Source organism: Sander vitreus, chromosome 18, assembly GCF_031162955.1.
Source record: "Sander vitreus isolate 19-12246 chromosome 18, sanVit1, whole genome shotgun sequence".
Taxonomy (NCBI): domain Eukaryota; kingdom Metazoa; phylum Chordata; class Actinopteri; order Perciformes; family Percidae; genus Sander; species Sander vitreus.
The window spans coordinates 14,169,908-14,182,280 of NC_135872.1; the positions used below are offsets into that span (position 1 = coordinate 14,169,908).

Consider the following 12,373-nt stretch of genomic DNA (forward strand, 5'->3'; position numbering starts at 1 on the left):
CAAGAACAACACGAACAACACGAACAAACTCGGTCGCGCACTCTACAACGTCCATTGTGTTGTTGTTCTTGTTTTGTGTGCAGCTTACATATTGTGCTTTGTTTTCTAAATTTCCTTCATTAAACTCCCAGTAGAGCTAACGCTCATTCTTGCCATGTTCCCTAAACCGACTCTTTTTCTTCTCCCCTCCCTCTATCAAACCATCCTCTCTACACCTGCTCACATAACCACTCCTCCGTCTCTAGGCTCCATCCTCTTCTCTGCCCTCTCCACCCCTCCATTACTCATCTCGCTCTTTATCTTTAGAATACTCATAGGCTCTCCAGCTCCCTCATGTAAACCCATTCAACTTCCTCTTCTTTCATCTTTTGCATAAAACCATAACTTAGTGAGGGAAAGGGCCTCATTACAAGACAGACAAACATACGCTGTTCACGGCAACTAAAGCTGGCACATCACAAATAATAAATCAAACGTCCCCTTTTAAAACAGGTGCGTTGACAAAAGTACGAGTAAGAAATGTGGAGAAAGAGAAAACAAAGGCAACAAAGTGTTATTTATCTTTACACTTGTTACACAGATTAAAAGAAGTCACCATCTCAAGAAGATGAAGATACAAACAAATGAGTTTGAAGATAGCCAAACAGAGACAGTAATGTGTAGTAAAATTAAAAATATATTGGCAAAGGTTGTAATCTAAAACAAGGGCTAAAGAGGAAGAATATGTTTGAACTCACCTTGACATCAGAGAAGAACATCTTGAGCATATTAGAGCTTGGGTAGCGGGTGTAGAAAAACATGAGCTTGGCCTTCTTCAGATGATTGGGAGAGAGACCCTCTTGGATCTGGAAATAGCTGCCATTAAGGAAATTAACAATTGTTTGGAGGGAAGCACCTTATGGTAGATCAAGCAAATGTAGCGACTGATATGATCACAGATACAATATGTACATATGTACGTGCTAATAATTGACTGTAAGATTGGCAAGACATCATCATTTGGATGATGGGTAACCAAATTTCCTTTCAGGCATGCATGCAGGGCTGCTGGGGTGGGGTGGGAGACTGTGGGTGTGTGTATGTGTGTGTGTGTGTGTGTGTGTGTGTGTGGGGGGGGTTGCTGAAGACAGTGCACCAAAGCAAAACCATTTGCTTGCAATTAGCATCGTCCGTTTCAGGTGTGAGATCGTCACGGTAAATAAAACACTGTCCAGCACTACAGCCGATGCTTTTACATAAGGAGGCTCATTTCACAGTCAAAGTAAGCAAACGCCTTTGCCTACACCCTGTGCTAACCTCCACCCAAAAAAAAGGAAGAAGAAAAAATGAGACATTTGCATATCACAGACAAAGACAGCAGTTAACGCCAGTGACGGGCAAGAAGGCCTAATGGCTTGGCGACAACACATGCCAAGCCTGAATATGACTGTCTGATATTGGCTTCATATCAGTGACAAAACAAGGTCTAGGAGATAGTCCCAAACACTGGCCCAAGCAACATGAAAAACCTTCCCACACTCACATAGGCCATATTCAAATACATGTCAGAGGCCTTGTCTTCTTAATGGATCGCCTGGATTGAACAGAAGAGAGGATGGAGATGGGCTGGTGGGGGCACCTTCAGGGATAGTATGGTTCCAACCTTCAATTACATCCCCCTCCTCCTCCCTCTGCTCCACCCCTACCCCCCCAGCTTCACTGCCGCTGCCAAACCCTTGGAGGAGCAAAAGAAGGAGGAGGAGAAGGAGAAGAGGGGCTCTGAGGCTTTGGACTCAGCCAGTGATGGGGGAACTGAAACACATCTGCGCCACTGAACGGCCCAAGCCATTTCCATGGTGAATTAACGGCCGTATAATGCATCTGATAATATCAATCTGGAGCATAAGACATTGAAAAGGGAACAGGGAAGGGGGCGGGCTGCATGTTAAAACCTCAGGCTGTTTCAACAAGGGTTTTCATCAAGCATAAGCAAGACGGGGCTTTAAATTACACAGAAGATACAGCCCCAAGTTTTCATGAAGACTGTTTACACTCGAGTGGACAAAATACATTGCTTGACATTATTTATGATCTACAGGGATGGCTGTGATCGTTAAAATCAGTCAAGTGTCCAGATGTAGATGTAACTATAGAGTGGGAAGAAGGCATCAGCTGCTAGATTGGATTGCCCTTGGCCTCAGGGTTACACAGCAAAGCCAGCAAATACTGAACCACACTGGGTTGGCTCCTTAAAAACCCTATCTACTTTGTCGCATTCAGCATGAGAGAGAGAGAGTTAGTTGTATACGTAGCAATGGTCTTGTGGGGGAAACCCTGGCAGACTGGTGTTACTCTGTCAGGCCTGGCCAAAAGAGCAGCACTTCACTCTCCACACCACACCATCTGCTCCAAGTGGAGGGGATACAATGGATCCTCAGACAGAGAGGGAAAGGCAGAGAGAAAAAGAGAGCTCTTTCTCAGTGAGGCACGGTAGGATGTGTTTGCTGTGAAAGCTGTGCCCTTACACTTAGATTAATTTGTTTTTGCTTTTTCAATTAGGATTAGCATTGCGTACCCCTTATCACTCAAATAATTAAAAATGATTTTAAAACAAAGACATCAAGGTTTTACCTCTCCGGCCATAAACACAATATCACCTCCCTTCAGGTGACAATTAAGACGCTTCCTATCTCCTGATGAGACATTTTCATCTCTAATTCACTCACAGCTTGCAAATGTAATTGTGATTGGACTTAGGGGTGGCGTGAAAGGCTATTATTTTGTCATGATGGTGCACTCATACCAGCTGGCCCACTGTTCGCCTGCCACATCTGACAAGACATCATCATTCTCACGACACATCCCCAAAACCCAAAGTCATGAGAGGAAAATAGCTGCCCCATTTCCTAATTCCAGGTGTAAGGACAAGAATATTTGGAGTCGGACTGAGAACAAATGAGGAAATTGATAGCAGCCATCTGCTCCACAACGCTGCAGAGAGCTGGTGAACTTGAACACACCTCGCAAAATGTCTGACAAGCTGTCTCTGAGCTTCTGAGGCTCCGAGAAGAAGAAAAAAAAGCTTCAGAATAAAAAAATGTAAAATTCTACATCAATGGAACCAGCTATAAACAGATGGAGTAAAAAATCAAATAAACTCTTAAATGCCATACTAATTATAATGTAAAGTCTAGAAATGTACAAGTCTATAACTTGTAAATGCCAAACTTTGTTTCTAAACCTGTGGAATCAAAAAATAAAAGATGAAAAAACAACACATGCCTATTCTTTCCATTTAGGGATGTACATCTGTTAATGCCCTGAATTTATAAATGCTACAATGAAAGCCACAGCATCTGGCATATGTGGTTATTGTTTGATTGTTTTCTACTTTCTGTGTCTCTCTCTCCCTTGCCTTTTTTCATCCCTCCATCGGGAGCCCGCAGAAGCAAAGGATTATGGATCTCTGGAAAGCGTTCACCCTTGGGTAAGAAGACAAGACAAGGCGAGGTAATGAAAGATAAACAGCTCGCTGCAAACACCTGTTAACGTCCGCTTCAAAGAAAAGACAGGGAGGAGGGGGGTTTGCAGGGAGGCAAAACAAAAAAGAAGTATTTGGCTGCCAAGCAACAGCCGAAGGGCCCCCCGGGCTGTTGACAGATCTTTATGAAATGAAAAAAAGGGAAAAGAAACGACAATGATTGTGGGCTTTTTACAACAGCGATGGATGATAAGAGGAACACAAGAGAAAACACAAGCAATCATAAATATACATCTTTACCGAGTCCTCAGGCGAACCTTTTGTGACATGTACACACACATAAAGACACACACACACAAACATAGTCAGAAAAAACTAGGCAGTCAGGTACAGACAATAGCAAAAAGTGTTAAATATACATATTCACTTAACTAATAAAGCCCCAACAGGTAAAAGGCTGTTGGATTAATTTCTTAAGCATGTAATGAATGTTAATGACTTGAAGACAAAGCTTTCTAAGGACAAGCAGTGTGACACTAATCAAACTTTCATAAGGGTTAAGAGGTGTTGAATACTTAGGGACTAAGGTGGTATAGGGGAAACAGAGAAGGGACTGAATATATCTGTTTAAGCTATTAGTCCTGAGTCCCCAGGGGACTCAATTTGAGCCTCCCATAGGGGATAGCCTCTTTATCGATAGGGCAAGATTGGGGCACACTCGGGTTAAAGTATAAGGGAGAACACCATTGTGTGCCAAGTTTCAGGACGCTATCTACCTCCTTGTTCTTTCAGGCCATTTTTATAAAAAGGAATTGGGGCAGTAAATGCCATGGGGACCTAATCTTCATGAGTAAGTGATATGTGACAAGAAAGCTTTTAAGGCACTTAGGGTTGAAGATGGAAGAAAAGGTTGTACGCTGTTGTGAGAAGGAAGAGGTATGAGTATAAAAATAAATACAACAATGCAGTACAATGGAGAGGAGAACAGCAGTGGGAGGAAAAGTGATTCATCAACAATTTCTCAGTTTCTTAGGCAAGTTTCAAACAGGCTAAAAAATATTAGATTTTTAACTCTTTGTGGTTCAGATGCAGTGTTTCGCACCTGTCTCTACAGGGAATTACCACCTGAAATCTGATTTATATCTGGCTTACACAGGCATGAGCTAGTCTGAACTGGACCACGTAGAGTTAAAACATTAGGGTCACTGTCTAATACCTTTCAACCCCCTCAAAACCCACACACTACCCAGATTTTCTTAAAGGATACATTGCTGCCTGAGTAGGGTGAAATGTCAGACATGTCCTGGAGGTCACTGCACTCAGACTTGATGAGGGACAGGGAGAGTCCCTCGGCTGTGCTGCCAGGGTGTGCTGGTGAACAAGAGCGATGGTGGTGCCCCATGTGGTGACCTGATGCCATCTTGGTCCTCAGGCTGGTGGTCTCCCGGGACAGGTCCATGGAGTCTGGAGAGGAACGGTCCTTGCCTGGGTAGCCACCTGTGGGCCCGCCAAGGGGACTCTGGAACGGGTAGCCCATGAGAGGCAGTGGAAAAGGGTGTCTAAAGGATGGGGGGCTGAAGCCCATGGAGGCAGAGAGTGAGGAGGGGTGAAGGACGGGGTGGTGGTGCCCGCCATGGGCACCCACAGCTGAGGACTGGTGGTGGTGGTGGTGGTGGTGCTCACTGGGTGTCTTCCTCACAACTAAGGGTATCGCCTCTGTTTGGTCATTGGTGGGACCTGGCATCCCTGGCATGCTGGTGAAGGAGTCAAGTGGATTAGGAATGATGACATCACCGAAGCACTGCAGCCTCTGGTTGGTGGTGTGGAAGTTGGGGTTGTCTCCATTGACAGTGGTGGGAAATCTTTCAGGAGGTATGGAAAGTGAGGGGAAGGCCTGCTGGGGTGTAGGGCGTGGAGGCTTGGCAAACACCTTCACCACTGTGTCCACCACCTGGGTCATGGCTGAATTGAGTTCCTGCTTCAGTGTCTCTGCCAGCTGTTTACCTTCAGCATGCATGGAGGAGCCTGGACCTCCCTGTCCTTTGCTCCTGCTGAGCCCCTCTCTTCTTGGCTTCTCTCTAGCTGCCAGCATGGCCTGCTCCTGAAGCAATGCCCGCGCCCTGTCCAGGAAATGGCCCGGGTCCAGGTCAGACATCTCATTGTCAGAGCGCAAGTCATCTCCACCACGGTCATCACCGCCGGTGTCAGACCTTGCTGGGCTGTCCTCGGACATGTTTCCTATGTCATTGTGGAGGTCATTGTGGAGGTCATTGTGTTCTGAGTCGTCGGTTGAGTCATAAATCTGAAAGAACTTCTCCTGCAGCTGGCGTAGCTGTTTCTGCATGTCCTCCAGCTGCAGCTTCAGTTGCCGCCGCTCCTCCTGCTTTTGTTCCTTCCTCTGGCACACCAGCTGGGTGAAGCTCTGCTGTTGCTGCTGAGGCAGACGCTGCTTGCGCTTGTTCTCTCTGCTGCTACTGCTGCACACCTCGCCTCCCCGTGGGCTGCTGGGGGCCTGCTGCTGAGACTGAGGGGGTGGGCAGTCTAGATCCATCTCCCGGTCTCGATCCATCTCATGCTCACGCTCATGACGGGAAGCAGCAGGTACCACCACACTGGGTGAGTGGCTCATACCACGTATAATGTTCTCTACACGGGCTCGCTTGGCACGCAGGTGTTCATCATTGAGACGTTCAATGTCAAAGGTGGCAAGGCCAGGAGGACGACCAAAGGGTGACAAGCACTCTTGAGGGGTGCTATCATGGGAGGAGTTACTGCAGGCATCCTCCTGGGGAGCATCTGAACTTGCATTGGAGAGCCCTGATCCGGGGAAGCCAACATCCCCTCTATCACCCCTATCCCCTCTATCTCCCCTATCCCCTCTATCACCCCTGTCCCCTCTTTCTCCCCTCTCGGGTCCTCCATTTTTAGCCATGTTATTCTTGAGAAGCTGGGAGATAATGGTGGTGCCAGGGAAGGGCATCATGGTGTCCTCGTATGAGTTGGCCCTCTTCAGTAGCTTTCGGAGTACATTGGACTTGGACTCACTGTCGCTGGCTGACACAACGCCAGGTCCACCATGTGGCTGCACTACAGAGCACTCCATGGAGTCGGTGTCTGATCCGTGGTGAGAGTGGGAGCTCAGAGAGTTCATGGCACTGAAAATGGCTGCTTTGGCGCGGGCAATGTTATCAGTGGTTGTTGTTGTGGCTGCTGCTGTGGAGGAGGCTGTGCTGCCCACGGTCCTCTTAACACCAATGTCCACACGTCTTCGCTTGGTCTGTCTGTTCAGGAGGGAGTCGCTGTCATGGTCCGGCATCACGTGCTGCTGCTATTGGGCCATATCCCGCAAACCTAGTCCTCTAGGATCAAAGCCTCGGAGTACCTGTGGGAAAACATTTACAGATGCATGACTAACCAAAGTGAAGAATATTTTCAGAATCTAAGTCACTCACTCAGGCAGGACATGCCTGAGAACACTTCAAAAAAATCTAGGCTAAACAGAAAAGTCTGAAAGTTTTTTAAGACTGAAACAATCAAAATGTATCAGCCTCTAGAGAATTGCATAGGCCGGCATTATGGATATAAACTGAAGAGTTCTGTCTAAGGCCAGCAGGCAATCCCTCCTAATATGTTTCTAAAAGGACGGGCACATCCATGATTACATTTAGACAGTAAAGACCAGTGACAGAGGGGTAAAGGGAACAGGCAAGATGGGGTCAGAATTAGGCCTTGGCTCGACATTCCAGGGCAAAGTCCTACATTTTATCCTGTCCCCTGTTACACGCCGTGCGACACTGAACCAGTTCCCACGGAACACAAAGCTGCATAAAATTATGATAATTACTTTAAGTACTTGTCCTCATTTCCATTTTTGTGTGGTGTGAGCCAACATAGGAGCTTTTAACTCACAAAACAAAATAAAAAGATATAGGGTTAAGAGTATCTTTAAAGAAAAATGTGGTGTACAAGGGAAGGCAATGCACAATATTTGTATACCCTTTCTTAAATTCTATTACGTTAGTGAGTGATCGTTTGGTCAATAAAACAAAATATTCTAATTTTAAACCATTTTTACACATTGTGTAATTTTAAAATGCAAGTCCTGTGTTCACATTAATCAATATAGTCATCATATCTTAAGCAATGAGGAGAGTGACACATAAAAGAAACCGAAAAAAGGGGCTATTGATTTTGGTGCCAGCGTGAGCTCACTTCTGTGTTTTTTGTTTGTCTTTTCATCTGGCAGGGGCAGTTAATTCTGCTCAAATGAATAGGTCACAAGGGTCAACTCTGGCAAGGAGCAACTTAAAGCGCTGTCACAAAAACCCTAATGCCCCTCTGAAAGCAAAACGTTTTGTCAGTACAGGCCTGCATCAATACTGCTATCAGAGAGGGCAGTGTCTTAGTCAGAGCCATATCAGACGCATCCAATCTTAAATGTAATGATATTATCGGAGACTTTTTAATACTATTCTATTTTAATTCTACTCTTTAAAAAATAAAAATATTTCGGAGGTTTGCATATTTATAAATTTGACAATTTTTTCTTAACAGCATAAACGTGGCAAAAGTGGTGCAATTTACATTATTCATTTTATACTCTTCAGGAAAACACAAGCCCTTATTAAGACTAGCAGTGTCTCAGTAGAAAATAATAAAATACAACAGATACAGTATTCTTTCTGAATTCAATTTTACAGCCTGCAAATACAAATGTTGCACAGATTTAGGCAGACTGAAAAGTAGCTATAAACATGTTAAATTTCAAATACAAAAAAGTAAAATGACTTGTTGACTGATTTTGATATATATGTTTAATTTTGTTATGCTATTTTAAGACAAAAGCCACTAATTTGAAGGCTCAGTTTCAGTGAGGGCAAACAGCAGGGAAAACTGAACTCCAGCGAGATTTAAAAACATTCTCTTAACTGATTATTTGCTTGTTCTAACTAAAAGAAATTGTATCGTTTTAAAAATTATCAATGCATGTGAAAAGTAATTTAAAAAGAAAAGCTTCTTTCTCGTCACTAAGCCTCAGACACACACACACACACACACACACACACACACACACACACACACACACACACACACACATAACTTTGCTGCTGGCTTTGTTAGAGCTGTGTGATGCACTAGACAAGTGGCATGCACTGGCAGGTTTTTCACTCTGAAAAAACATTTTGTAAACTGATAGGATAAAAAAATCCAAATTTACTGGAAAACAGGTTTGGTTAAACGCTTCCCCCCTGAAATCTACCCTTTTGAATTGACACCAGTATTCTAAAATAAACCCGTTTAAATAAATGGCTTTGGCCCAAGTCTTGACAGCCACATCCAGCAGTTCAGACAAAAGGTGATACATCTCCAAGAAAAAAAACCTTGACTTGATCGCCTCAGGATCTTAACAATGAGCTTGAAATAGTCACCAGCACCTGTCTTTTCCGAGGGCGCACCTGTCTCCCATTGCCCATGCGCACTCTCTCTCTCTCTCTCTCTCTCTCTCTCTCTCTCTCTCTCTCTCGTAAAAAAACAACAACCTTTCAACAATTTCATGCTATGAACTACACACATAGGCTATGAACTAGGAGCTGTAGATGTCCACTCTAACTTTAATAATAGATCTTCACTTCATCCGTTTAACATTTTTCTTCACTGGAAACCCTAAAATGAACCTTTAAACATTTTGGCTGATCAGAAACATAAAGTGAAAAATATTGAGTGAAGTTCAGGTTTGAAACTTGGTCCAGATACAAATAATATACAGTTGTTGTAAGTTTTAGAAGTTAAAGAACAACATTTACGATGCTAAAAGTGAGATCTAACTGTTTCTTTGCACATTTGACGGACAGTGGATAAACTAAGATAACAAAACACAAGAGAGATAAGAGTTGCGTAGCCTACACTTACGACAATATACCGGCAGTGTTTTATCACAACCTTTCAAAAGTGCTGCCGCAGAAAACAGACACCAAATTCACAAAAAAGGAGGACTGACAAGCTTCGTAACTGCCTTGATACGGCTTTTGTATGAATAAAAAGGCACGTTAAGAGGTGTTAAGAGAGAATAAGATTTAGCCCACAGGACAAAGACAATATGAGGTAGCCTAACAGAAAATTCACGGTTTCCAACACGCACAGGAGATCAAATACAGCAAAATCTCAGTTTCCGTCTAAAATCAACTCATGTTTTAAATCCCGTTTCAAAACTTCCGAAACTTACTTCGAAAAGTTGCAAATCAACTTGATCTCGGCTTTGATGAGGAAGGTTGGGCTACCGTCCGCAAATCATCCTCGCAAAAACACGGGCTGCTCGCGCAACTCTCGCCACACATCAAGATGAGGGGAACGAAACGGAGCAAAAATAATGTCGTACAGATATGATTAGCTGTGTTGATCACCAGAATACATTTCCCCGTTCATGATGTTTGATTTGTTTATTTTTTTCCGCCCACCGTGCGCAGGCGAGGCAGAACCAGAACAAGAGAGGGAGGTATCCGAGGACAAGGTTACTTACCCTTTAGATGAAGAGGGGGACAACCTGAACTCCTACGGCAAAAAGAGAATATACGCAGAGCACGGCGGATTGCTGGATGCTGGGATATAACAATTTCTCAGAGAAGGAAGAGCCGGAATAAAGTCAGCGGCGCGAGCGAAAGGAACAAAATAGGAAAAATATAGAAGATGAAAAGAGCTCTCGCGCTTCGGTCTCTCCCTCTATCCTCTGCTGTGACTACAAGAGTGAGAGACATAGAGAGAGTGCAAGAGAGAGAGAGAGAGAGAGAGAGAGAGAGAGAGAGAGAGGGAGAGAGAGAGAGAGAGAGACTGCCTGTGTGCGTCTCCGAGGCGCACTGGATGCAGAGGACTGGATGCTGAGCGCTCCTCCGCCACTAAGATTCACTTTAAGACGCGGCTGAAGGAAACAGGAAGACGTGCGCGTCATGAGCGGCGTGATGTAACTGTCGCAACCTACCAATAAGAAGCGTCCGTCCGGTCCGGAGAACAACGCACTGAACTTGACCAGAGAATGGGACTTGAGCATGCAAGTAAAGAGAGAGAGAGAGGAAAAAAGGAAATACCACTCTTACTAATCTCTTTCTTCCCAAATCACCGACTGCGCGAGTAAGAATCGTTATACGCACTTTGACAATACACTATAAGCCGCAATAAAACACATAGTCCACATCTTATTATGTTATTTATTCTCATATTCAAATCTTAAATGGGGAAAGGTTTTTTTTTTTTTTTTACAATAAATGGTAAAGTGTCAGTTGATACCAAGAGATTTGAATACAATCAGAATAAATAGCCTACACTTTCACGAAAATAACTGCTATGAAAAGTCATAAAGGAAGATGATTTATTTGGCAACCAGTGAGATGATCTATCCGTGATGTAGATTTAAGCACTACATTTAAGAAAAAAAAGCATGAATTTTAGGATGAATGCATGCATTAAGTGCATTGTTAAGGCAGATACCGTTTTAATGCAAATGTTTTCAGACATCATCCAGACTTTCTTGTAGCATTTCAATTTAAAATGAACAGTCTATTTTAAAATCCAAACGACTTTTTCAACGCTTGTGTTAATGCATGTTTCCATTGTGTTTATGAGAGTCTATTAAAACGCATTAACATTCCTTTAAGCCCAGTCATTTTTAATGATTATCAACTTTGTAATTTGATCTTTTGATAGGTTTACATAACGATGCATAGCGCGTTTATTTTTGAAACATCAGTATGTAGATTATTTCTGCAACTGGTACACATTTAGACTGCAGCTTCTCACAGGGGAAAAACAGTGGGTCACTCGGGTATTGTAGCTTCAAAGTGGCATGTAGAGATATTTTACGTGCAGAGTTTCTGATTGGTTGCAGCAAAGTTTGATTTTTGAACAAGCAAAGCAGCACAGACGCTGTGAGCTTTGCTTTGGAATTCAGATTATCCAGGGAAGCCAATATGTGGAGAGCTAAACGTCTCTTTGTAAAAAGCTTAAGAGCCGAATATCATCATGAAATGACGCACTCGGAACCGCAGTCTGCCACTGAAATATCCCCGTGCATAAGACTGCACTGTCATCAAAAATGATTATTAAGTAAAACTGATAGCAAATGAAAGCAAAGAGTTACCTTTATGATTTAAAATCTAAAGATTTTCAATGAATTATTAGATTCCTCTCCCTTTGAAACGTCCCCACCTGTAAGGTTGAACCCTGCGGACACTGACATCTGATCCTTTCCACAGAAAAACCTGTTCGACGCTTCTGATTTATGAAATGATGACGGCTGCTCGTCTTCCTGCATTCCTACAAAATGGATATTTATAATTACAATGGAGTTTTTGCGCTCTACAAATATGTTAGCCTTCGATCTTTTCAACAGGTGTGTAGACAAATTGTTTAGTAATATTATTAGGACATTTGGGCTGTATAAAATTAATCTTTTATTCTACATAAAAGATTTTTTTTTTATCGACTCTAACGATATTTTACTGGATAATACAAGTCACATCCATCTGCTCCAGCCTGCGTTTCTGCAATTAGAAAAAGCGTAAGCCTCGTATTTAGCACATTCAGGAAATGACCTATACATTTATTTCATAACGAACATATACAAATAGTATTTATATTATTATTATTATTGGTGAAGTCAAGTTACATGTATTCGTATCTGCTAAATTGCTGTAGCCAGTAGCCTAAAGAAAAAAAAAGTTGTTGATGCACTAGCCTATTATTATCAGATCAGTGTTTTTTTATTGCATATGCCCTGTTTTTTTTCTCTCCAGCTTTTCACTTTGAATGAATTTGTTGCACACATAATCTTCTTTTGTATCCTCTGTACAAACAGGTTCCTAAAGTACTTTTAGTACATCTTATTTTCCATATGGCCCTCGTCAGGTGCCAAAAAGGAAAAGG

At 43.0% G+C, this 12,373-nt stretch overlaps 1 protein-coding gene across 3 annotated transcripts in view; it reads right to left on the bottom strand.

Moving 5' to 3' along the window:
• The window catches only part of LOC144533188 (prospero homeobox protein 1-like), a 33,442-nt gene extending 21,750 nt beyond the window's left edge, over nt 1–11,692 (bottom strand). The window contains exons 1-3 of one of the 3 annotated variants that reach the window (XM_078274395.1): nt 11,589–11,692; nt 4,728–6,842; nt 738–845 (exon numbers count right to left, since the gene is read on the bottom strand). In XM_078274395.1, coding sequence (XP_078130521.1) covers nt 738–845; nt 4,728–6,776 — 2,157 coding nt within the window. In that variant the 5' untranslated portion in view covers nt 6,777–6,842; nt 11,589–11,692. Of the gene's footprint in view, nt 1–737; nt 846–4,727; nt 6,843–9,683; nt 9,907–9,977; nt 10,027–11,588 lie in introns of those variants that run through there. The other 2 variants (XM_078274394.1, XM_078274393.1) reach the window with 2 other exon arrangements.
• Between the last annotated feature and the right edge of the window lie 681 nt (nt 11,693–12,373).